At 33.2% G+C, this 26,455-nt stretch overlaps 6 protein-coding genes and 1 pseudogene across 6 annotated transcripts; 6 read left to right on the top strand and 1 right to left on the bottom strand.

The window, feature by feature from the left end:
• The first annotated feature begins 470 nt into the window (after positions 1-470).
• Positions 471-2,476, top strand: LOC120143568 (transcription factor bHLH3-like). Its single transcript, XM_039157875.1, has one exon. The coding sequence runs from the start codon at positions 728-730 to the stop codon at positions 2,225-2,227; it is 1,500 nt and encodes a 499-aa protein (XP_039013806.1). The 5' UTR covers positions 471-727; the 3' UTR covers positions 2,228-2,476.
• A 5,568-nt stretch (positions 2,477-8,044) lies between these two features.
• On the top strand, positions 8,045-8,885 carry LOC120143624 (annotated as a pseudogene).
• Positions 8,886-10,058: 1,173 nt separating this feature from the next.
• On the top strand, positions 10,059-10,659 carry LOC120143530 (transcriptional regulator TAC1-like). Its single transcript, XM_039157834.1, has one exon. It carries the CDS (start codon positions 10,126-10,128, stop codon positions 10,657-10,659), a length of 534 nt encoding a protein of 177 aa, XP_039013765.1. The 5' UTR covers positions 10,059-10,125.
• Positions 10,660-12,723: 2,064 nt separating this feature from the next.
• LOC120143623 lies at positions 12,724-13,215 on the top strand. Its single transcript, XM_039157904.1, has one exon. It carries the CDS (start codon positions 12,724-12,726, stop codon positions 13,213-13,215), a length of 492 nt encoding a protein of 163 aa, XP_039013835.1.
• Positions 13,216-13,487: 272 nt separating this feature from the next.
• Positions 13,488-14,093, top strand: LOC120143621 (SKP1-like protein 1A). The gene is made up of 2 exons (XM_039157903.1): positions 13,488-13,797; positions 13,917-14,093. The coding sequence occupies exons 1-2, from the start codon at positions 13,510-13,512 to the stop codon at positions 14,091-14,093; spliced, it is 465 nt and encodes a 154-aa protein (XP_039013834.1). The 5' UTR covers positions 13,488-13,509.
• Positions 14,094-16,527: 2,434 nt separating this feature from the next.
• Positions 16,528-16,974, bottom strand: LOC120143620. The gene has a single exon (XM_039157902.1). The coding sequence runs from the start codon at positions 16,972-16,974 to the stop codon at positions 16,528-16,530; it is 447 nt and encodes a 148-aa protein (XP_039013833.1).
• Positions 16,975-19,231: 2,257 nt separating this feature from the next.
• On the top strand, positions 19,232-21,320 carry LOC120143500 (pentatricopeptide repeat-containing protein At1g06140, mitochondrial-like). Its single transcript, XM_039157806.1, is given in 2 exon segments — positions 19,232-20,922; positions 20,925-21,320. Coding segments are annotated over 2 exon segments (1,683 nt in total). The 5' UTR covers positions 19,232-19,313; the 3' UTR covers positions 20,999-21,320.
• The last annotated feature ends 5,135 nt before the right edge of the window (positions 21,321-26,455 follow it).

The raw sequence follows: 26,455 nt of genomic DNA, 5'->3' as shown, positions 1-26,455 counted from the left end.
CTGGGCCCAACAAAATGGGTTTCCTCTTCAATTGGCATTGACATATTTGACTATTTGGGGAATTAAAAAGAGTGAGGCGTCTTCGTCGCTAATTCACGTGACAATGATTTCTTTATTTAAAGAAAAAAAAATCATATGAAAAACATTGATGGGATGGGACCCCCAACGTGGCACCGATTTACATGCTGATTGCCAAACTTTTTAGGAGATAAGAACCCAAATTCTAGTATTTGCAAACAAGAAGAAACCCTAACGTTTTCACAGATCTGAATGCCTAATTGTTCTCAGGTGAACCTCTTGCTCAAGTTCAGAACCACTACTTCCCAATTCAAGTAAGGATTTTTATCTACTTTTTATGTATTGGGTTTCCTACTGCCTATAATTTTGTTCCTTTGACTTCTTGCATTTTGATAAGTGGACAGGTTTTACCATTTTGCTAGAATTTTTTTTTGTTTTTATTTAGTTATTGGAATGATTTTATAGAAGCTGTTGGTTTCGGAATTGAGTGATGGTGATAATCTGCTCAATGGTTATGGAATTTGTCGAATTGCAGGTTAAAAGGTTTTAATTTAGCTGCTAGATGTGGATTTTGGGAAATTTTCAAGTGCTTGAGTTGAATGGACATTGTTGATTATGGTTTAGCAATTTATATGCTTTATAGCACAGCTGTAAGCTACTCTGTTATAATTGGTGCTTTATTTATCTAGTTCTGAGCGGTAATTAAGAAATGGATGAAAAGTTTTGGACTAATGAGGAAGATAAGGCTAAGGTGGAATCTGTTTTGGGTACTGAAGCCTGTGATTACTTGATAGTGTTGGCTGCTAAGAACGTGCTGTCAGATCTCGTCTCTCCACCGCCCAGTTATTTGGGTCTGCAACAAAAGCTTTGCGAGGTCGTAGAGAGTTCAAATTGGAACTATGGGATTTACTGGCAAGTGTCGAACTTGAAATCTGGTGGGTCGATCTTGGTTTGGGGTGATGGGTATTGCCGGGATCCTAAGCTTGGTGGAGCTGGTGTCGGTGGCAGATTAGAAGGGGCTGAGAAGATAAATGAGGTGAGAAAAAAGGTACTCCAGAAACTTCATGTATGCTTTGGTGGGTCAGAAGAGGATAGCTATGGGGCTAAGTTGGATGGCATATCAGATATGGAGATGTTTTATTTCACTTCAAGGTACTTTAATTTTCACTGTAATACACCGTATGGTCCTGGAGAATCCTACAAGTCAAGCAAATTAATTTGGACCTCGGATGTGAATTCTTGTTCAAATCATTATCAATCGAGATCATTTTTAGCCAGATCTGCTGGACTGCAAACAGTGGTGTTTGTACCTGTGAAGTGTGGGGTGGTGGAGCTCGGTTCCTTTAAGTTGATTCCTGAAGAGCATAATACTGTGGAGATGGTGAGTACCGTGTTTGGTGGATCCAGTTCTGTGCAGACAAAAACAGTTCCAAAGATATTTGGACATGAACTAAGTTTGGGTGGTTCAAAATCTCAATCGATTAGTATTAACTTCTCTCCAAAAACAGAAGATGAGTCAGGCTTCATGTCGGAATCTTACGATGTTCAATCTCTAGGTCCCAATCAACTTTATGGTAATTCCTCTAATGGATGTCAAAGTGAAGGCGACGCAAAGTTGTTCCCGCAGTTACTTGTTGGAGGTCTGAATTCACAAGCGAGAATTTCTGGTATGGAGCATCCTAAAGATGACTCACAATCTTTACCTGATGAGCGAAAACCAAGGAAGAGAGGAAGGAAGCCTGCCAATGGGAGAGAAGAACCATTGAATCATGTTGAAGCAGAGCGACAGAGGCGGGAAAAGCTTAATCAGCGATTCTATGCATTAAGGGCCGTTGTCCCTAATATCTCTAAGATGGACAAGGCCTCTCTACTTGGTGATGCCATTACATATATCACTGACCTCCAGATGAAGATTAGGGTAATGGAAACTGAAAAGGAGACTGTAAACCATCCACAAAAGCAATTGCCAATGCCTGATATAGATTTCCAGCAAAGGCATGAAGATGCAGTTGTGACAATGCGCTACCCTTTGGATGCTCACCCAGTCTCTAGAGTCATAAAAGCTTTGAAGGAAAACCAAATTACAGCGCAAGATTCTGACGTTTCAACTACTGATAATGACAAGATTGTGCACACCTTCACCATTGGAGCCCCAAGTGGTGGTGCCGAACTACTGAAGGAGAAACTGATGGATGCTTTATCTAAATGACATTCAGGTATAGTTGTATCGGTGATGTACATCCAAGTGGATGCCTCGACTTGTAGAAAAATGGGATTTCTGCAGTGACTAACAAATTAGCGACTAGTGCCTTCGTTTCTATGAATGATATATGTACCCTAATACTTTTAAATGATTTGTACCCCCAACGTGCATGGATTAGATGCACGACGAGAAATCTTAGCTTGTACCTCATGTTAAAGACGCTTCCGATTAAAAAATTCCATAAAGGGCTGTGGCTTACTTAACAAGCTGCAATCTTTTACGTGAAGAGTTGATTACTTTTACTCGTTAAGAAAATTCCCACGTTTTCTAACCTCTGAAGTCAAAAACCTTCACTGTTCAAACACTATATGGTTATTTATTCAGTGATTCAACTGAAATATTCAAGTCAATCTTAAGTTTTGTCAAATGTTGCAGTCGTTCCCTTAATCTAAATTCCTGCCGTTGTTTGATTTTGAACTCCGGAACAAGATTTGCCAAGACCGTTCCAGGTAAACTTTGAAGCTTCTTTCTTTTTACAAGGTTAACAAAAAATTTGGTTTCTTTTGCAATTTCATAGCAGGTGGTTTCAAAGCCATTGGCAATAAATTATATTCTTGGTTGTTCACTCTTTCATTATATCTACTTTGCAATACGGTTTTTTTGCATTATATAATCTGTTGGGGCCGATGTAGATGATCAAACCATGACTATAAACAAATGTAAATTGTCAAACATTTCCCACTTTTATGGTTGTTAGTATGTCAGGCTGCCGTGTTGTTGATCAGTTCCGCCTCGTTTCAATCTTCAAACCACATGGTTCAGTCAAATTCAGATATTTGATTAAAACCATTTCAGATTGCAGTCAAACCACACCCATAGAATAAAACCGGGGGGAACACGGCTCAATCTCTCTCTATAAATTGCCAACCTCCACCAATCTCATCCAGATCAACATATCGACTTCCCCCCCCCCCCCAATTACTCTGCTCGAAACGGAGAAAAGATGGTATTCTCCCATAGGAAAAACCTGTTCACAACTTTATTGGTTTTCTCCTTGTTAGTAGCTTCCGTCCAACTTGGAGCAATGAGGCTACTGAATGGAGAGCAGTTGGCGGCAAAAGATAAGCTCGTGGTTCAATCACTCCCTCGAGGTCCGGTGAAAGGGTCCGGTCACAGTCCATGCACGAACATCCCTGGAAGAGAAACCGGCGTCTGCAAGCTGGGTGGCATGAATATAGCCGGTAATGCTATGCATTCTTCTACAGCATTTCCCAGCGTTGTCGCTGAGTTTGGGGTGGCTTCCACTGCCACGGGGGCTCGTGATCAAGACATGACTTAGTGGCTAACAAATTTAGCTATCCAATACTTAAAAGAAATAGATACCAATGTGATTAATTATTTTTTTCATATACTTGTAAATTCTTTCTTATGACCGCCAATTCCAGTAGTCTTTGTTTGCTCGAGAACCAATTTTAGTTGACATTTATTGAGGACAAATCTTTATTTAAAGCTGTGCAAGTGGAGTGTATATGTTTGTATCCAAGTAATTAGGGATGGATAGAGGACGAGTGAGACAATAGCCTCTTCTGAAATTTTTAAATTATCATATACTTTAAATTTCTTTTTATTTTTTCTATTGATAATCTATCTTCTTCTCCTAAAATCTTATAAGTTTATCACTCTCTAAAGTTTAGAAATTCGTTACCCATAAGTCCATAACATAAAATCCCTACAAGTATTCTAAGCTCACCGTTCTATCCGTGGCATGAGATAGTAACACAATAACATCTTTATTTGGAAGGAAACAAGAAACGGCCGAGTGTGAATGGGTGCTTGTACTAAAAAGACGTAGACATTATCTAAAGCTTGAGCTGTAGCGTTATTATTTAGGTAAAATGTTCAAACATAATATTTAAAAAATTAAATAAAGGATTTATTAGTTTTTGAATATACTTGAATACAAAATTTAATATTTTTAATTTGTTCAAATAATTAGTGTTTTAATTAAATTTGATGCCATGATATTTGTTTTTGAAATAATACTAAATTTAGTTTATGATAATTATCTATTTTATCATTTTAACCTTAATTTTCTTTAATAACTTCAGCTTTTAACCTTCAAAATTGTGTTGAATTATATTCTTTTTTAAAAAAAATTATAGGTTGTACTAAATTTTTAATATTTTTAAATTTATGAAGTATATGCGAACAATCAAACAATGGTCTCGTTAACGAAGTTAAAATTTTAACCGCCAATTAAATTTTTCATTTAAAAATATCAAATTGAATAAATTTTAAAGATTGACGTAAGAATGGTCTAAAAAGGAATTAGGATTAAAGCTCCAAAAAGGGGAAATGTTAGGGAGTTAAGTTTGTTATTATGTGTCTTTTTGTTAATGAAAGATAATGTGTTATTAAAATTAATTAACTAAAATTAAAAAAATATGTTAAGAACATTGCATTCTTATTTGGACAAATTCAAAAAAGTTAAATCTTTATTTAAATATATTTAAAAGTATTATATCTGTCTTCAATATTTTCAAAGTTAAAATTTTTATGTGAGCAGCCTTAAGAGGTTAAGTATTTATTTAAATGTTTAATTCTTTATTTAAGTAGAAAAAGTAAAATCTATTTAAAATAAACCGAACAATATTGACTTTGACTTGTAAGATATAAATTCATTTATCTTCCAATTATATTACATAATGTATTTTTTTAGTTTTATACTTACATCAAATATATATATTAGAATATATTTATTATTAAAATAAATTTTTTAAGAGTTCTTTTATAAAATGGAAAAATTATATAAGTTAATGAAAAACGAGTTTTTTTATATAAATTTTAGTTGATGTTTATTAAGATATCTTTGTGATTTATTTTTATTTTAGATTTTTAGAATGTTTTCTTATATTAATAGATATTTATAATCATCAAAGATAAATGATACTCTAAATTGTTACAAAATTAAATTATCAACCTATTATCGTTGTTATATGTATTTTAAAATTAATATTATATTTTATATATTATTTGATACACCATGAATAAAAAATGAGAATAAACTATATGTTTAATATCTAAATTATTTTTTTATTCTGTGTTGGTATTTAATTTTGTTGTGTAAATTATATCATTCTTTAATGAACTATATCATCTCTCCTATTTTACTCACTGTACTTTCAATTATTTTAATTTACTCACTGAACTTTCAAATTGCTCCTGTTTTGATCACTCTGAATTACTTTATTATTACTTTTGTATGATGTGGCACTTTTTTTATTATTATCTAATATAAAATAAAAATAGATGGTGGTTGTTCGATCCCAAATTTCATGGGTCGCTTCGTCTCGACACCGTGAGTCCAAATCCGCCTTCAATTTTGCCGGAACTTGCTCTGAAATCCACAAAGTGGAGATCGAAAGTGAGGAAGCCAAAATGTTTCGGTCGATACTCATGGGTTTTGGGACATTTTCTGGTGAAACAACCACCAGATTCGAACTCAATGGGTCGAGACGAATAAGACGAACGACCACCATCTATGGAAGTCGACGGTGGCGTCCGACCAGCTTCTGCTTTTTATATTTTCAATTATTTCAAATTAAAAAATAAAAAATGACACATCATACAAAAATAATAATAAAATAATTCATAGTGATCAAAACAGGAGTAATTCGAAAGTTCAGTGAGTAAATTAAAAAAAATTAAAAGTATTGTGAATAAAATATGAGAGAAAGTATAGTTCAGTGAGGAATAGTGTATTTTACCCAAATTTTTTTAAATCATAACTAACATTTAGTTTCCGTTTCATTTTGGTGTCTCGTTGTTAAATATTTAACGGTGCTGTTGACGTGTCACAAATACGATAATATCATGTCATCATTGAAAAAAATAAAAAAAAGTCAATCTAACAGTCTGTTAATTTTTTAACGACGATACATCAAATTGAAACCTAAACTAAACGTTAATTATAATATTTAAAAAATTAAAATTTAGATACTAAAACAGAATAAAAGTAACAGTTCAACTACTAAACTAGTAGTTTACCCAAGAAAACAACTATGGTACTCATGTTGTTGTCGTCCATGTTTGAGAGTCCTATCATCTCCTTTCGCTTTTATCAAATTTTGGCAGACTCTTAATCAAAAAATAATAATAATAAAAAATGGCAGACTCGGTCAAATATGTTGACATTTCCAATGATCATTGTTTTGCGCATATTTTAGGTGTATTTTGCTACGTCAGAGAGTTGCAATTAAATAAAATTTTAAATTACTTTACTTTTATTTAATACTTCGGGTAAATCACATCATTAATCATTAGCTTACCATCTCTTTTCTATTTTGAATATTAACTTATTTTTTTGACAAAAGCATTATAAATGTTATGTTTTTTTTCTATTTTTAACTTAACAGTGACTTGACATGTTTTTCTTATATTCACCTATACACGATACAATCTAAATTTTCTTTGACTTTATTTGGCGTTGTTAATCGTTTGTGTTGTTTTCTTAATATTTTTATTTGATCAATACATTGGTGACACATGACAAAATCTAAATTTTCTTTAATTTTATTTATTGTAATTTTAAAAGATGTCACATGTCACTGTCATTAAAGTTTAATATTTTTGTTTGAACAATACAACAGTCACACACGTTATCACTTAAATTGTATATTCACTTTTAATGATTAATTAAAAAAGGAATTCATAATTATTGAAAAAAAATTATTTATGAGTTTGATTCAAGTGGTAAGCAGTTTAATATTATTTAAACAAGTCTTAAGTTCGAATCAGAAATTATCTAATGGTAGATTCATTCACTAAAATTATATGTGCGACATGAATCGATCTAAATTAGTCACGATAAAATTTGGGAACCGGGAGGCCACAACTGGGGGGTGGGAACGTAAATTTGGTGGGAAATCTAATAGTGCTGCCATTTTCCCATGTACGTAACCAAGGAACCTGCCCTTTTAACGTAAGAATGTTGGACTGCAAAGTTTAGGAAAATGACTCAACTTGTGAAGCAAAAGTGTGATAGTAAACGAAGTTGTTAAAAGATAAGTGTTTCCCATTAATTTTGGTGGGAGAAAAAGAAGAAGCTTATTCTCAAGGACTGTTAGACTGTTAAAGAACATGCACGTGTATTGCTGTTAAAGAAATATGCACATGTATTAAGCAGTTAGTCTGTTAAGTGGTTAGCTGGAGTTGTTAGGCAGTTAGAGGAAAGTTGATGAGCATTGTATCTCTTATAAATTGGTGTACTTGTTGATATGAAAGATCATCATTTTCCTGTGTAAATACACCATTGAAATTAGTTTTCTAATAGAGCATTGTATCTCTTATAAATTGGTGTACTTGTTGATATGAAAGATCATCCTTTTCCTGTGTAAATACACCATTGAAATTAGTTTTCTAATATGGTATCATTCGCTAAAAGATACTGGCGTCATTGTCGCTTCCGTCGTTGCGCCGATTGAATTCCTTTACTCTCCTGCCGTTACTACGGCATAGTTTGTAGATTTTTTTTCCGAACTTCAGTTTTGTTTTCGTTGTTCTGTTGCTTCTGCTCCTAATTGCTTCCATTCTCCTCGGTGATCCTGGTAACATTTTCTCGTCGGTGATTGATCTTCTCAACCGCTGTTCTTGATTGCTTTATCTGCTACGGTACGTGTGGATTATCGTTGTCATCATCATAGTTACTGGGAATCTTCTCAATTCATCTTCTATCTCTGTTCCTGTTCGGTGTGCATGCTTTCAATCTGTTCGACCAAATGTTTCAATGATGTTGCTGGTGTCTGATTTGTTTCAGTAGAACGGATGAAATCATTCAACTATGATACTGCGACCATTTCTCTTCCGCTTTGTTGGTGTTCTTATTCAATCGGCCTCGCTCTTCTCGAGCAACTCATTAGCGGCAAGAAAGATGCTGCCAGAAACTTTGCTTGTGGCCACTATTCAATTGGCAAGGAGATCGTCAACTTGTGCTTAGACCGTATCAGAAAGCTCGCTGATAACTGCACTGGTTCTGGTCTTGGTTCTCTCCTTCGGGTGCGTCTGTCTGTTGATTACAGCAAGAAATCCAAGCTAGGTTTCGCTGTCTACCCATCTCCTCAAGTCTTTACTTCTGTTGTTGAGCCCTACAATAGTGTTCTCTCGGCTCGCTCTCTTTTGGAGCACACCGATGTATCTGTTCTTCTTTACAATGAGGCCATCTACGACATTTGCAGGTGCTCTCTCGACGTCGAGCGACCCACTTACACCAATGTTAATCGTCTTGTCTCTCAGGTGATCTCCTCTTTGACTACTTCACTAAAGTTCAATGGTGCATTGAACGTCGATGTAATCGAGTTCCAAACCAACTTGGTCCCTACCCAAAATCCACTTCATGCTTTCGTCTTATGCTCCAGTCATCTCTGCCGAGAAGGCTTACCATGAGCAACTATCAGCTGTTGAAATTACCAACAGTGTTTTTGAACCCTCTTCTATGATGGTCAAGTGCAACCCTCGTCATGGCAAGTACATAGCTTGTTGTTTGATGTACCGTGGTGATTTCATGCCCAAAGACATCAACGTTGTCATTGCCACCATCAAGACCAAGCGCACCATTCAGTTTGTGGACTGGTGCCACACCGGATTCAAGTGCGGCAACTTCATATGAACGAGTACGCTAAAATAAAAAGGTTTTGATTCCTGAAAGAATTCCAGATGAAAGAAGGAAAATGTGGGCTTTGTTAGCTCAAACAGGAGGACAAAAAATGTATTCGTCAGTTGTTCAAATTCTTCATATCAAGTAGTTTTAGTCTGTCAAGATCCTTGTATAAGAGGATGAAGAAGAAATAAATGAAGGTGAATAAGAAGAACGAAAGGAAGCATCGGCACTTTCGATTCAAAGTGAACGAAAGGAAGCATCGGCACTTTCGATTCAAGAAGAACGAAAGGAAGCATCGGCACTTTCGATTCAAAGTGAACGGAAGGAAGCATCCGCACTTTCGATTCAAGAAGAACGAAAGGAAGCATCGGCACTTTCGATTCAAAGTGAACGGAAGGAAGCATCCGCACTTTCGATTCAATTGTTCATCTTTTCATCAAGAAGGTTTAGAAAGTAGGAGGAATGTTAGACTGTTAAAGAACATGCACGTGTATTGCTGTTAAAGAAATATGCACATGTATTAAGCAGTTAGTCTGTTAAGTGGTTAGCTGGAGTTGTTAGGCAGTTAGAGGAAAGCTGATGAGCATTGTATCTCTTATAAATTGGTGTACTTGTTGATATGAAAGATCATCCTTTTCCTGTGTAAATACACCATTGAAATTAGTTTTCTAATAGAGCATTGTATCTGTTATAAATTGGTGTACTTGTTGATATGAAAGATCATCCTTTTCCTGTGTAAATACACCATTGAAATTAGTTTTCTAATAAGGACAAATGCAAATAATTCTGCAATAAGCTTCTTACGTCTTTCCTCACCAGTTTCATAATTACCCAAGTTATGGTTAATTTATTTTATTTCTTTTCCTCTTTGCTGCAATAATTCATAAACATTAACACATCAGATGGAACATTCTGTGTTTTAACTTCGAAAATGTTAATTCTCAGTTGTATTTTTTTTAGTAAAGAAATGAGGGATTCATATGAGAATTATGGTTTCAATGTGAACAGGTTTAGCATTTAATATAATTAACTTGGCAGAAGCCGGCCATCAGAAAAGCCCTCACAGCAAACAAATGATCAGAGACTGTTTCTCTCAGAGAAATCTTCTTCATAGTTCATACCCAATGCCTCTGTCCTTTATTTGTCTCTCGTCTATTTCTTTCTTCGCTTATAATACCCATCTTTTGTGTTGCATTAACCTCTCTATCGATTTACTTCTCTGCTGATTACATCTTAATTCAGTCTTTCCATGGAAACCAACCATCAGCTTGAAGATTCCAAGAGCTCGAGCCAAGAGACCGATCGGTCAGAGCAAAGAAACGACGTCACGGGCACGGGCACCGGCCGGTCCTATGAGTGCGTGTTTTGCAAGCGAGGGTTCATGACAGCACAAGCATTGGGAGGGCACATGAATATCCACAGGAAAGATAGAGCCAAGAGCAATCGGCCTAGCTCGGTTGACGAGATTTATTCGAGCCTTAGATTGTCTTATTCATATCCGCCCATTCAAAGATATCAGCCACATTATGTGAGTTGTCAAGCTTTTTTCCCAGCATCATGGGGTTGGGGTTTTAGACCCCAACACACACACCATGGGAATGAACCATTTGTGGACAATTCACGGTATATGAATCCATTTAGAGTCGAAGAGGATTGGTCTCAGAGTCTGAACTTGAGAATCGGTCCATCCCATGTACACTATAATGAAAACAACAAGGCTGGTGGAAGTAGTCAAGAAGATCATGAAATAGATTTGGAGCTTCGATTAGGTCAATATCCATAGTATATGTTCATATATGTTTGATAACAGGTACTACGAATAATCAAGAAATTTCCTCTCTCTGTGTGTACACTATGGATGTGGATATTCTTTATGAAGTATATATATTTACAGATATGGGAAAAGTTTATGAGAGTACTGAACTGATGCAGATCCACGCCAAAGTGTCTATTATAGAATCCGAATATTCTTCGGGTAATTATCAATTTTATTGGTTGTGCTCACCCTGAAATTTTATTTGTATCTATTCCTTACAAAAAATTTATGTTATTAAAATACATATGTGCTCACCCGTAAAAATATTTTCTAAATTCGCCACTGATACTATATTGGCGAAAGAAGAAGAGAAGGGAAGAAAGTAGTTTCTTTTCCATATCCGGTTCTTCAAATGATGGATTCTGTAGGATGTTTTCGTTTTTTTCCCCTACCATTTGAGAACTCATTTGAAAATTTGTTATTCATGAATTAGGTTTTGTTTTGGATGTATTAAGCAAAACAATGTTTCCTTGTCTTGAAGTAGACAATACATACATAAAGTTCTATATATAAAGGATATATCATCTTTATGGTGTAAGTTCTTGTTTCCTGCAATATATTATCTGCATTTTCCAATCATTGAAATCACGTATTTTACCCAGTGAGAGTAATCACTGATCCTCTGTCTTTGTTCTAACCTCCATCATGAGCAGTAGCATATAGACTGATAAATTTAAAATTTTAGTATATGCAAATTATTATGGTAAGCCACGAATTAAATACGTAAACACTGTCAATTTGAAAATATTTAAAGTTCACATATTTACCTAGGTTTTTTTCCCTTTGTGCTGCTCACTCTTTTTATGTTTACTTGGCTGGCTGTCGATCGTCAGTATTTCTTGTTTTTCATTTATTTTCTTATATTATATATTTTTTTCTTTTGAATTTTATTTTTTTAATAATTCTGTCTTTATGACATGTTTTCGGTTGATTGGCTTTTTTTTCGTTTTTATTTTTTTTCTCAAGGTTAGATTTGACGACGCCTCGATTGATCGAGATGATGCTTATTTGCTATCATGACGATCTTTCCTACTTTAGACCCTTAGATTAGATTAAGATACACAGTTGCATTCTTGAATAATTTTCTCACGTTACTCAACTCTAATATGCGATTTGTCAGTAGTCTTTAAGTAGTTTTCATCTCTTTTTGTGTTTCATTTACCGATGCAGTCAAATCTATTTGTATCTATCTTTGTTCGAGTATTTTGGTTAGTTTTTTTAACATTTTCCTTATATGATCACTGTATGATATTAAATGAATATTTTTTTGTGTTAATGATTATTGACTAATTTTTTGTGTTAATGATTATTGAAAAATAGTTTAATTATGTGTGTAGTTTACGATTATAGTTATAAACATTTATTGTAATTTTAGTTATTTTATTTTAATAAAACTAGTCACTTTTATAAAGAAAAAAACTTCATATATTTAAAATCTTTAAAAAAAATAAGTGGAACAAAAAATTTGGACCAATCTAAAAGAAGAGCACGAGTTTAAAAACCTAAAGTATAATGAAGTCTCTCTTTTATTAAATCATGATTGAAAACAACCCTTCCTTCTCCTTATAAGAATCTTTAAATTTATGCATGAGGTTTTTTTGGAAAGGTTGTGATATTTCAGCTAGAGGGGCTAGAGTGAGTTGGAGTCAGGTTTGTTCTTTAAGATCAGAGGGTGGTCTGGGCTTGAGGAAACTTTCTGACTGGAGTAGGGCATGCTGCTTCATGCTCATCAGGAAAATTCTAGCTGATGAGGGCTCTTTGTGGATTGCTTGGCTCAAATCTTATTGTTTCAAGGCTATGGATTTTTGGACAGTTGACTGTAAGCCTCATTTTAGCTGGATCCTAAGAAAGCTGGTGAAAATGAGGGAGGAGGCTTGGGGACTTTTTGGTTCTGCTGCTGTTTTGTCTCAGATTAGAGGTGCATGGATATGGGACCATATCCGTGAGAGGAGGGACAAGGTTGAATGACACAAATTGATTTGGTTTCCTGCTCATGTCCCAAAATTTTCCATTGTGGCTTGGATGGTGATTATGGATAGGCTTCCTACAAAGGATAGGTTAGCCAGATTTGGAATTCAGGTTGATCATATCTGTGGTCTGTGTGGAGTTGAGCTGGAATCTCGGAATCACTTGATTTTAGAATGTTCTTTCGCCCGAGAGGTTTGGGATGTAATCTTGCAGACTTGTGGTCTTCATAACCAGCCGATTCTTTGCTGGGATGATTCTTTGCACTGGCTGGCCTTGAATTTGAGGGGTAAATCCCTTCTTGTTTGTATCCTAAAGCTTGCTTGGACTGGTTTTGTCTATTTTCTTTGGGAGGAACGTAAGCATAGGCTGTTTAGAGGTGTTAATCGTTCGGTTGATACAATTGTTCATAAAATTAGAGATTCTATAAGAATTAAATTGTATAGATGCAGTATGAACTTGATTGATGATGTAAATAGGAGGCTATGTCTAGATTGGGATTTGTCTTGGTGTTATATTGTTCTTTGTAGCAGCTTGCTGTTCCTTTTGGATGAATAAAATCTTTACTTATCCAAAAAAAAGAATCTTTAAATTTTCAGATATTTAATTGATAATATCCACTGTTACTTGAAGAACAAGCGCGCTGTTTTAATATTTCTTTGTATTTTCTATTAGATTTATTTTATTTAATGTACAAGAAATCATAATTTGAGTAAAATTAGATTTCTCATAAAGGATTAAATCCTTGTATAAATACCAGTAAATTCCCCAACTCTTCTCCCCCACAATTACATTGGCAAGTTGAGTTTAAATTTTTGTTCTCTCTTTAGATTAGGGTTTTTACATTCAGCAATGGCATCGGCTTCTAAAAAGATAATATTGAAGAGCTCAGATGGAGAGATTTTCGAGGTAGAAGAAGTGGTGGCGCTTCATTTAGACATGATAAATAAGATGATGGAAGACGGTTGCGCCGACGAAGAAATCCCTATCCCTAACGTCACCGGCAAGATCTTATCCAAGGTCCTTGAGCATTGTGAGATGCAGGCCCATAGGGAAATTAACTCGAATGACGATCGACTTAAAACTCATGACGATGACTTTCTCCAAGTTGATCTAGACACCCTCCATGACCTCATCATGGTTAGTTTCTGGTTTTTCTTTTCTTATTTATGATTATGCAATTGCCATTGCCAATGCCATGAAAGTTTTGTTAGATGCTAATAATAATAATAAGTTGAAATTGAAAATTTGATTTGCAGGCTGCTAACTTTTTGAATGTGACGAGCTTGTTGGATTTGACATGTCAAATAGTGGCAGACATGATAAAGGGGAAGTCGCCGGAGGAGATTCGGAAGACGTTCAACATCCACAATGATTTCACTCCTGAAGAAGAAGAAGCGATGAGGAGAGAGAATCCGTGGGCATTCGATATTTAGAGTTTAAGATTTATAGTTTAGGGTTAATATTTATATTAATATGATAAGAATATCGATGAGGTTTTTATGCAGGTTTCCAGGGTAGGAACAAAGTATTATTATTAATTTCGTCACTTTATTTTAAAGAAATTTAATTTTATAAATTTATAGTTTTATATTTTAACGATCTAGGTTTTTTTTTACATAAACAGTTAATTTTATTAAAAATAAAAAATATTCAAATTACAATAAATGTTTATAACTACAACTATAAACTAAATATATAATAAGAATATTTTCTTAAACACAAGAAAACTAACCACTTAAGATCACACAAAGACCATACAAGGAAAAGGTTAAAAAAACTCGGACAAGAGATAAATCCGAATAGATCTAACTGTATCAACAAACGAACTATAAAAGGGAAAAAAGCTATTGAAAGATCACCAGCATTCCGTAAATCAGAATCGAGCGATGTGAAAATAATATCCGTGAACGCAAATCGCAAATCCAAATTCAATATGAGGATCCAAAGTCGGAAAGATCATCACGATAACAAATAAGCGCCATCTTGACGTGGCGATGTCAAATCCAACCATAAAAAAATAAACGAAAACAATGGTCAAACAACCGAAAATATGTCATAGAGGCAAAAAAACGTGTCATATATACAGAATAATACATGCCAAAAAGGCATAATTATTAAGAATAAAAAACAAGAAAAAAAAATACATAATATAATAAAACAAAGGAAAAATAATGAATAACAGCTGTCGACAATTAATATTAAGACTAGTACTGCTGTCTATAAAAAAAATAAAGAAAAAAAAGTCTAACGACGGTTGTGAAAATGGAGAAAAAGAGAGAACAAACCCTAATTTTGATTTATCTCTTATTTTACAATCTAAGTTATTTTAGATAGAATCAAGAAAAATAAATATACATTACATGTGTTTAGTTTCTCTTTAATTGATTTGATTATCTTTTGAGATACAGTGATATATCCGCGGAAGTGATAGATGTAATAATAAAATCATGGATAAAGTATATGTTTAGTATTTAAAAACAGACACACTGAGATGATAGGATGTGATATTTTTTTTAATGTTTTTAAACTTTTATGTCAATAATAAAATAATATTTTTTTATTATTTTTATATAACATTAGGGTAATGACACGTGATACCACCCTATTGAAATAAATAAAATATATTTGGTCAACTAAAGATTAAATTGTTGAGTTATTTAAAAACATAAGACATTTTTCATTATAAACCAAATTATTTAGTTAAAAAATAAATTATTTTAACTTTATTCTGAAATAAAAATAATTAAATATATATTTTTAAAATATCAATATTAAACTATTTTAAAAAATAAATTTAATATATGTATTTCTGATATAATAGAAATTTAAAATTATTTTTATCATAAATAGTTTAAAATTTATATTTATTTAATTAATATTAAATTAATAAAGGATTTATGAATTTCCAAAAACACGACTTTTTAAATGATTTTTTATTTAGTTTATAATGAAAAAATATTTTATATTTTTAAATAATTCAATAATTTAATTTTTTAATTAAATAATTATATAAATTAAATATAAAATTATGATATATAACCAATTTCATAGACTATGGTTGGAAACTAATTTTTCTTGGGGGAAAATCCTAGGTTTAAGTCGTAATTTCAATTAAAATTTCTTATTTTGCGGTGAATTTATATAAAAAAAAATCGTGGGATCGACTCTTACGGTGGACATTTCATAAATTCGGAGGTCTCCTACGGAAGCTGCTCGCAATCTGACGTTGGGGGTAGCCTACTATCCTACCTCCCCTTACTCCGTTACATATCGGAATAAGGATAAGCTAATTTTTTATATAAAAAAAAGCTTGGCCCAGTGGCCATGCTTCTGCTGCTTTATGGGAGTCCATTCCCATACTTTGCATGGCCTTATTTCAAAAAGGTTGTGATATATATCATCGTTATATTGATTAAATAGAAATAATTTAAAATATTAAAAAATATTACATCATACTAATTAGTTTATTCGTTAAGTTTTTAATAGTGATGTATTAAAATAAAATAAAGAATAAACATTAGATATGGTTTAAAACAAATTCTAAAAATTTAGATACTGAAACGGAACAAATTTGATAATTAAAGTACTAAACATGTAGTTTACCCCACAATCATGTAGTTGTAAAATATTAAATTTTATTTTAAAAATTATTTTTGTGTAATAAATTATATAAATAATATAGTTATTATATATTTTTACTCAATTTTTTTTTGGATAATTTGAATTTATTACCCAAGAGGAGCAGAAAACTGCTACATGAGACCAAGAAACAACAAGGACAACAGGTATTTACATCAAAAGCCCTTAGCAGCTAATAACCAAAACCAATATAAGATGAGCGTCAGAGAAGGGAGACGCTCCAAGATATCACGCAATGTTCCAACTAGCGCAAAGGGTAGCGTTCCTCCGATCTCCACCGTTGATAGAGCAACCACTCAACCTGATACGTACAATAGCTTTGACATCCTCTAGGATAGTAGACCACGGTCTAAGGACTCCCCCAAACAATCTTCCATTTCTCTCCTTCCAAATCCAGTACACATGGCTCGACAAAGCAAGTTTAAGCACTCTTGTGATGAGAGATTTACCTTCAAAACAGTGAGTGGCCCAAGCTAGCTCGCCATCCCAGTGGAAATCTCTAACACCACAGAGCTGCAGAATGGCCTTCCAGATATTCCCCGCATATACACACTCAAAGAATAAGTGATTCCGAGTCTCAGACTCCAAGTTACATAACAAGCATCTGTCATTATCTATGGCAAGTCTCATTCGCAACAACCTTGCTCTGGTAGGAAGTCTATCCAAGATGACCATCCAAAGTATAATACTATACTTAGGGATACGTCCAGAAAACCAGATTAGATGATGCCACACAACCTTTGCAACTTAAAATTTAAAGGGTAAAATAAATCATTCCTCACTAAATTGTACTCTCTCTCCTATTTTACTTAGCGTATTTTTAATTTTTCTAATTTATTCACTGAACTTTCGAATTGCTCGTGTTTTGATCATTATGAATTATTTTATTATTATTTTTGTATGATGTGACTTTTTTATTATTTAATATAAAATAATTGAAAATATAAAATAAAAACATAAGGTGATTGGACGCCACCGTCGACCACCATCGATCGTCGTAAATGGTGGTTGTTGATCCCAAATTTCATGAGTCGGTTCTTCTCAACCCCCTGAGTCGGTTTGTCTCAACCCCTGAGTCTGAATTTGGTGGTTGTTTCACCATAAAATATCCTAAAACCCATGAATCTCGACTGAAACGTTTCAACTTCCTCACTTTCAATCTCCAATTCGTGGACTTAGAGCAAGTTCTGGCAAAATGGAGGGTGAATTCAGACTCAGAGTGTCGAGACAAAGTGACCCATGAAATTTGAGACCGAATGACCACCATCTACGGTCTTCGATGGTTGTCTGCAGTGGCGTCTGACCTTATGTTTTTATTTTATATTTTTAATTATTTTATATTAAATAATAAAAAAACCACATTATACAAAAATAATAGTAAAATAATTCAGAGTGATCAAAACAAGAACAATTCTAAATTTTAATGAGTAAATTAGAAAAATTGAAAATACAATAAATAAAATATGAGAGAGAGTATATTTGAGTGAAGAATGATGTAATTTACCCAAATTTAAAATTCTAATCCTAAAGGTTAAAACCTTAAATTCTAAACTTTGATGTTTAAATCATAAATCATAAAACCTTACATTTTAATATCTGAAGTCTAAATTTTAGATATAAACCTTAAATTCTAAATAAAATCTTTTAATCCTACAATAAATATACTCATACAAATTAAAATTTACACCGTTTGTATATAATGTAATTTTCTAATAATATTATTTTTGTGCAATAATCTTGAATGTATATAATATTATTATTGTTATCTCACAAAAAGTAAAAAGGTTTAGCCAACTTAAATTCTGTAATTGCAGGTTTGATGAGATTTTAGGTCAAAATTCACCATCTAACCTAATTATTCCAATGTGTTAAGGTGTGATGAATCATGAATATGCTTTTCAAATCTCAAATTCCCATTGACAGGAACAGCTGAGTGATTATGCACAGATTGTTTATGTCGTACATGCAAAAAAAATGGCACATTCACTGCAATCAAAGGCCTGTTTGTTTGATATAATATCGAAACATGTTTATACAAACATGCCAAAATATTCTTCATGTAGGAAGCACATTGTTTACAGCAACCATGTGGTAGAAGAGAAGGTTGCACTTGTATCTAATACCCACACCAGTTACCTAGTAAGATAGTACATGACCAACAACATAACCATAAAAGACGCCACGAGCCTAAACATTCTCCGGTGGTTTCTAATACCTGAGAGGCCGATCAAATTTATTGTCACAGCATGGATAGTTGTACCCAACAACGGCGCACATTGAGAGACACTTTTATGCAATCTCCCCCTTGATCCATCCATGCTTTAGAACCTCAAAGACTCTCGTTTTAGGTTCGTTCGTTTCACTATTTTACATGTACAATTTCAGTTTTTTTTCCTAATATTTTCTGAAGATTTTTTGTTGTATATTCTAATTAATGGTAGATACGGGACTAAGTACTTTATATTTTACGAGTAGATTTTCTAATTCCATTTTGCATCATTTTTGTTTGAAGCCAAACCATTGATCAGGGGAAAAAGTTCTATAGCTTAGCTGCAAGTACATGTCTAAGGAAAATCATACAAATGGAAACTGAGTAAATGCAAATTTCATCAATTAACTTTAGAGCAAGAATCTCCCATTTCGCTACCGTCAAATTTGTTATCTATGTTGTTGCAACAGCGTGGGATTAATCAAATTTGTTGGCTCATGAAGCTGCATTTGCATTGGTTCAAGTGTAAGAAGCTGAAGCTATCCCTGCTTTGGAAGCTGTTCTAAATGATATTTCTTTGATTGAAAATCAAAATGCTTGTTTCGAGCCGAAAATGTGGCAAAATAATTTCATTGCCCGGCGAATGTTCAATCAAATTGTCAAAGTCTTTCAAGATGTTCATTCAATCTCGTAGTAAAGTGAGGTAAATCTCGTTACTTTCTGATTTAAAGGTTACTGGATGCCAAAAGGAATCAACTTCTTGGATTGAGAAAGGCGTTAATGCTAGAAATAACTCCCCGCCGCCATGTCTTCCCAAAACCACACCAAAACCCTCCTTTTCTCTCTTTTCCCTCTCACCAAAACTCTAACTCTCACCCAACAAATCCACGCGTGTATCGTTCTCCATGGGTTCAACGGCTCCGTCGTTTTCGGTTCCAGGCTCACCGACGCCTATATCCACTTGGGTTCTCTGCAATTTGCCCAGAAAACCTTCGATGGCATCACTCGCAAGAATCTCCATTCCTGGAACACCGTTATCTCTGGGTATTCAAACAAGAAGCTTTTCCTCGATGTTTTACGCCTTTTTAGTCGAATGCGACGGGAGATTGTTGGGGTTGACAGTTTCAATTTAGTTTTCGCAATCAAGGCATGCGTTGGACTTTCATTCCTGAAAGACGGAAAACTGATTCACTCTATGGCTGTCAAGTTTGGGTTGGAAGGAGACGCGTATGTAGCGCCTGCTCTTGGGAAGATGTACGGTCAATTGGGTTCTCTGAGAGATGCTAGGAAAGTGTTCGACGGTTTTCCTGAGAGAAATTCTGTTCTTTGGGGTACTATGATGGAAGGGTATCTGAAGTCTTCTGACGAATTGCAAGTCTTTGAACTATTTCGTAGAATGAAGGAATCCGGTGTGGAATTGGATGCTTTTACGGTGGGAGGTTTGGTTCGAGCTTGCGGAAATGTTTCTGCTGATAAAGAAGGCAAGATGTTTCATGGTTTGTGTATTAAAAAGAACTTCATTGGTTCCAATGTTTACTTGCAGACCTCCCTTATAGATATGTATCTGAAATGTGGTTTGATTGATTTTGGAATGAAATTATTTGAAGATGCCAGTGAAAGAGATGTGGTTTTGTGGAGTTCGATGATATCGGGATTGGCCAAGAATGGGAAGGGGTTGGAGGCTATTGCCTTGTTTAGAAATATGTTGCGGCAGCCTTTAACTCCAAACTCAGCTACCTTGAATAGCATTCTTCTTGCTTGCCCCTTATGGGGTTCTTTGAAACAAGGGAAGAGTGTTCATGGTTACATGATAAGAAAAGGAATTGGCTTCGATGATGTAAATTACACTTCTTTCATAGACATGTATGCCAAATGTGGTTCAGTTGCAATGGCTCGAAAAGTTTTTGTTCAGATGCCATTGAAGAATGTAGTTTCTTGGAGTGCAATGATTAATGCTTATGGAATCCAAGGTTTATGCTCTGAAGCTTTGGCTTGTTTTGACGAAATGAGATCGAAAAACCAAGTGCCTAATTCCGTAACATTCATTTCAATTCTGTCAGCTTGTAGTCATTCTGGAAAGACTGAAGAGGGATGGAAATATTTTAAAGAAATGACTCAGGATTTTGGGATTGTTCCAACTCAGGAACATTATGCATGTTTGGTCGATTTATTAGGAAGGGCTGGGAAGATCGATGATGCTTTATCCTTCATTGACAGCATGCCTATAGAACCTGGTGCTAGTGTTTGGGGGGCTTTATTGGATGCATGTAGAATGCATAGAAGGGTTGAATTAGCTGAAAATGTTTCCGATAAGCTCCTTCCTTTGGAGACCAATAAGGCATCTGTTTATGTTTTGCTTTCTAACATCTATGCTGATGCTGGCAGATGGGAATCGGTGAAGAAAATAAGGAAGAAATTGGCAAGAGTGGACTGTGTAAGCATATCGGATTTGCCGCAGTTGAAGTTGGGAAGAGGTTTCTCGTACTGTAGTGCCTAGGATAGATTAACTTGCATAAACACACATGCTGAGCAAGTTATGACTGCATGAAACTTCTGCAGTTCCCGAGTGATAAAAGCAAGTCGAGAGGGTTCCTTGCTAGTGTGATTTGAATTCTGGAGTCGGAACTTGCTGCATTGTACTCGCCCTCGGTATACAGGATGGTTTTGTTATCTACCATCTTAAAGAAGTGATGATTCCTCATTGTATAGTGTCAAATCCCTTACACTTCTCAACATCCCAGCATTCACGAATTCACGTGGAGATTAGTCACAAACCCATAACACAGATGTAACTTGTTTAAACGAACTTTATTCGGCTTTCTTTCGAAGCATGCTATGAGGAGAGTTTGTAAAGTTTGCATGGCAAGTGGAAAGCAAAGGAGAAATAGAGACACAACCATTGTTCCTATACTATAAATTCTCTGTAATGTTGTGTTGCAATTGCAGGTGCCTTTATTAGCTTTATAACATGGTTTTGTTCTTGGCATTTTCCTCTAATTTTGCTATTTGTTTATGAATGGTTGATGTCATAAACCAGTGTCCTCTGTAAGAAAAAAGGAATTATCATTACCAAGAATTCTTGTGATCTTCTGTTAAAGCATTGTTGGGGCCTGCCGTGGAATGGTAAAGGAAAATGTCTAGGCCAACCACTCAAAAGAGTGTTGACTTGGAACTTGTAATGCAAATGAGAGACTAAAATCAGTTTCATATGCTAGTTGACACTGTCATTGAACATGGAAGTCCATTTGCAGAAGAATTATGAGGCTTGAAGCTTATAATTATTATTTTTTAAATGAAATTCCAATTTTAATAGAATTATTCTTTTCAAATATTACAACTTTATTTACGTCCAAATAAAACAAAAATTAGGATGGGATATCTTTAATTTTTTTTAATTAATTTTGGGTGATTACAATGTATTATATGTTCAAGAGACTCAATCATTGATAATAAATACACAAACAATATTGCAAACATCGTATTTGAACATAAAACATCTAAAAATCATAATCATCTTTTTAATCGTTAAGATCACTTGATCGGTGCATATATCTTTTTAACTTAGATTGTTGAAGAATCCAAACTTAAGGCCACACGTGTGTATATTTTCTATTCATTGTTCCTCTTTGGTTATGATTGAGCAAGAATGTTTGACGTGGGAGCTGTATTGTTAATTGAGGGTATTGGTTTAAATAATTGTAATTGCACCTACAGCTGGATAGGTATCATTAAATAATTAAATATTTTTCGGCATTTTAAAGAAGAATGTTTTAAGCACTGTTTTCTGAACAATTTGAGAAATTTATTATAGTTTGACTTTATGATTTATACCAACCAATTATTTAATATATTTAATATTCATCTCAATAATTTTATCCGGCATAAACTACAAGATTAATCACTTTCGTTTAAGATTTGTACATTTTTTTATTGAATTCAAAAAACATAATATTTGGTCATTTATATTTTTATTTAATTAAGATATAGTCACCGAAAGTTAAATTCTGTTTGACCTTTAACAGATTGCTAACCTGACACAAGAAATTTATAAAATTTAAAAGGGTAAACTACACAAATGGTCATTAATGATTGAGTAAGTTTACTTTTTTTTATTAAAATTTTAAAAGTAACAAATTGGTCACTAAAATATCAAATAGGTCATTGAACAATAATTTATATCTAATTTACTCCAAAAACTTTCTATTTTTTCCATTTTCCCCAATTTTTATGTATATATATTTTTAAAAAAAATAAAATTTAGAAATTAACTTTTTTGTACATGAAACAATCAAATATTTCGAAGGAAAAACAAAAAAATAGAAAACTTTTTGAATAAATTAGATATAAAATCATTGTTTAAGGACCTATTTGATGTTTTAGTGACAAATTTGTTACTTTTGAAACTTCAATGGGGAAATGAAAACTTACTCAAACATTAGTGATCATTTGTGTGGTTTACCCTTTTAATTTTATAAATTTGTTGTGCCACGTCTGCAATCTGTTAAAGATCTAACGAAAATTAACCCCAAGTGATCACATTTTAATTAAATAAAAACGAAAGTGACCAAATCTTAATTAAATAAAAATAAAAATGACCAAATATTATGTCTTTTGAATTTAGTGAAAAAGAGTATACAAAACTTAAACGAAAGTGATCAGTCTTGAAGTTTATCCTTTTATCTGAAAGATTTTCTTTTAATATCAACTCTTTCACTAAAATGTAACCAACCAAATTTTGTGTTGAGGAAAGGTTGCTGATCAAGACAGGTAGTTGGCTTCGCCTCTTGTTGAATGGGCAAATTTCGTTTTCAGTCACTTGTTAGTATTAAACTTTTATTTTAAACCTTTTAACCCTTCATCCAAATGGATAAATTATATTTTTAGTCCTTAAAAAATAATAATTCAATTCAAGCCTTCTTAAAATAATCTTTTTAACTTAGTCCGCTCCAAGATTTTACAGTTTGAACACAACCCTCAACACTAATTCCTGAATTCGTCCCTATTGAAATATTAAGAATATCTTTGAATGTCAACTATATCTATGGTGCAATAACACGTTCGTCGAAATGAAGTATTGATTGGTGTTAGATTGGACAAAAGAGAACAACGGGGAGTAACTCAGAATGGATCGTAGGAAAGTGTTGTTAAGATCAAAAAGAGACAAAAGACCATGAAAATCAAGCTGAAAACGAAAGAGATCCTTGAGGTAAGTATATAAAATGGGATTTTTCCATTTTTAATCGTTTGAGGAGGAATGCGTGACAGGCGAAAGTTAAAAAAAATTCAGTTAATTTAAGATAAAAAAATAATAAAAATGAAGACAACTGAAAATATTATTGAAAAAATATAATATTTTAAGTTGAATACAATTTAAAATCGTAACATTTTTTTATTAAAATGTAATTACAAACTTTTTAAGTTGTAATCTAAAATGTTATATTTTTTAATGAAATTTGGGAAGTTCTACGGTGCAACACCTTAATATACGGCTAAAATAAGGCACTATCGGTTTTATTATTATTTAAATAATAAAATCGGTAAAAATTACCTTAAATATTATTATTTTTTACCTAAAACATCAATTTTTTTAACATTTCCGGTAAAAGTGTCCAATAATAACAAAACCAGTAGAAAAAAATAATAAAACCAATAGCGCTTTACTAATATCGGTAAACGCCTAATAATATCAAAACCGGTAGCTCATTTCCACTCTTTTTTAACCTAGGTTGTATCGCATAGCTACCACCAGCGTGATAGAGAAGCCAAGCAAATAGATTCTCGCTCAGTATTTCTCAAAGATTCACTGTACAAACCCTACTCAGTATTTCTACCTGTGTTTGCCCCTTGAATTTGGTAAATGTAGTGTGTGTTGTACATCCGAATCTTGGTTTGGCCTTTAAGTTTGGTATATGTAGGGTGCCATTTGTTGTTGTAACCTAAAATTTTATGACTTTAAAACATTTTTATGAAAATCTAAGTATGTAGTTTGACATTTTAATCATTCTTTCAACATATTTACTTGTTATATTATAAAAGATTGTTATGGACTTTAAACAATTTTAAAAAACCTATACTAAAAAGAAGGGAGAAGATTAATAAATCTCATGTTACAATTTATGTTTAAACCTAAGACGTTACCATAATAATTAAAAGATTTTAAAATGAGTTTTAGTCCGTAAATTGTAGCAATATTTAAAAGGGATAGCTTTTCTTTTCCAGTTGTAACCTAAAACATTGTCAAAATATATAATATTTTAGGCATTAGGTCAAAAGAATAAATTTTGAAACTCATAATCAAGTATTTAAAGGTGGTAATTTTTCCAGTCGCAACTTAAAACGTTACGAAAATATATAACATTTTAGGTAAAAATATCGAAAGTCAGAGAACAAAATTACAAAAAAATATATCGTTTTAGGTTGGATCATGTAACGTTTTGGGTTTCAAGTCCCGAAAACTGGAACATGAGTTTCAAAACTCGGCGTATTAGGCTTGAGAAGATTATAACTCGTGTAAAATTTTAGGTTGAAACTGAAAAATATTTTTTCAGTTAAATGTATCGATACTTGTCGTTAGATATAAGGGGTAACATTTTAGGTTGTAACCTAAAATATCATATATAATATCTTAGGTTTCCATGGTAATAATTTAGGTTGAAACCTTAATAAATACCGATACTTATCGCCATAAAAAAAAAAAAGCAAAATCCAATGTTTGCTTCATATTCTCTCAAAAGGATAAAGAAAAGCTCTTGTTAAAATCCTCTCGAAATCGTATTCCTTCAAATCAAGGAATATTATTGTGATTTTGCGACAAATCAAGGGTTATCAACACCTGTAATTGTGCCATTTTTTCCTGTATTTTGTGCAATCTCATGTGTTTCTTCAAACTCCGAGTATATCTTTAACACCTTTAATTATTGGAAATCATTTTGAAGAAAATAAGTTGAACAAGAATATTGAAACTTAGACATAAGTTTCGAAACACTAGACTGTAACCGGAGTCGTTATCAAAATGTATAACATTTTAGGTTTTGAGTATCGAAACTCGTATATGAGTTTTGAAACATTATACACAATCATAATTGTTAGCAAAACATATACCATTTTAGGTTACAATAGGTAATACTTTAGGTATCAAATTTCAAAACTCAAACATAAGTTTTAAAACGTTATACTACAACTGAATTTGTTATCAAAATATATAAACATTTTAGATTGTAATAGGTAACATTTTAGGTTTTGAGTTTCGAAACTTAGGATTAAGTATCAACACTTGTCCTGTTGTATATGCAAGCTAAGAAAAAAAAAAAACAATTCTCAATTATATTCCCCCCCCCACACCCGAATTCTCATTTTCCATCTCAACGATTTAAATAAGTCTTTTTTAGTGACATTTCTTTAAATCACATATATTTCTTAGATTTTTTATTTTTCCCTCAAATACTCTCGATTTTTTCAATGACATTCCTTCAAATCAAGCAAGATACCTTTGATTTTTCAATGAATCAAAGCTTATAAACAATAAACATTGAATCTTATTGCCTTAGCATCCTCGATGCACCATGGTGTTTGTTATCTCAAGATGATCTAGTACGCATGGTTCGGTCCATCGAGGATACAAAAACAATAAGATTGAAGATTTATTGTTTGGAGTCTCTCATTGAATGTATTTATTTCTTATATTTTTAATATTATAAATTTTCTTATATTCATTTCCAGTATATTGTTGATGAAGAAACACAAGTCCAAAAGGAAGCAGATGTTGGTGAGGAAGAGTCGTGTCATCCAAAGTTCGGCGTTGATCTCTTCAATGCTGAGCTTATTTGTCATTATCTGATACGTGACGGTGCTCGTTATCTCGAGATGATCTAGTTGATATGGTTTCATCAAGGATGCTAAGGTAATAGGATTATGTGTTCATTGTTTGGAGTCTCTCATTGAATATAT

Source organism: Hibiscus syriacus, unplaced genomic scaffold (genome assembly GCF_006381635.1).
Source record: "Hibiscus syriacus cultivar Baekdansim isolate YM2019G1 unplaced genomic scaffold, ASM638163v2 tig00110858_pilon, whole genome shotgun sequence".
In the NCBI taxonomy this organism is placed as follows: domain Eukaryota; kingdom Viridiplantae; phylum Streptophyta; class Magnoliopsida; order Malvales; family Malvaceae; genus Hibiscus; species Hibiscus syriacus.
This window is presented reverse-complemented; position numbering and strand designations above follow the sequence as displayed.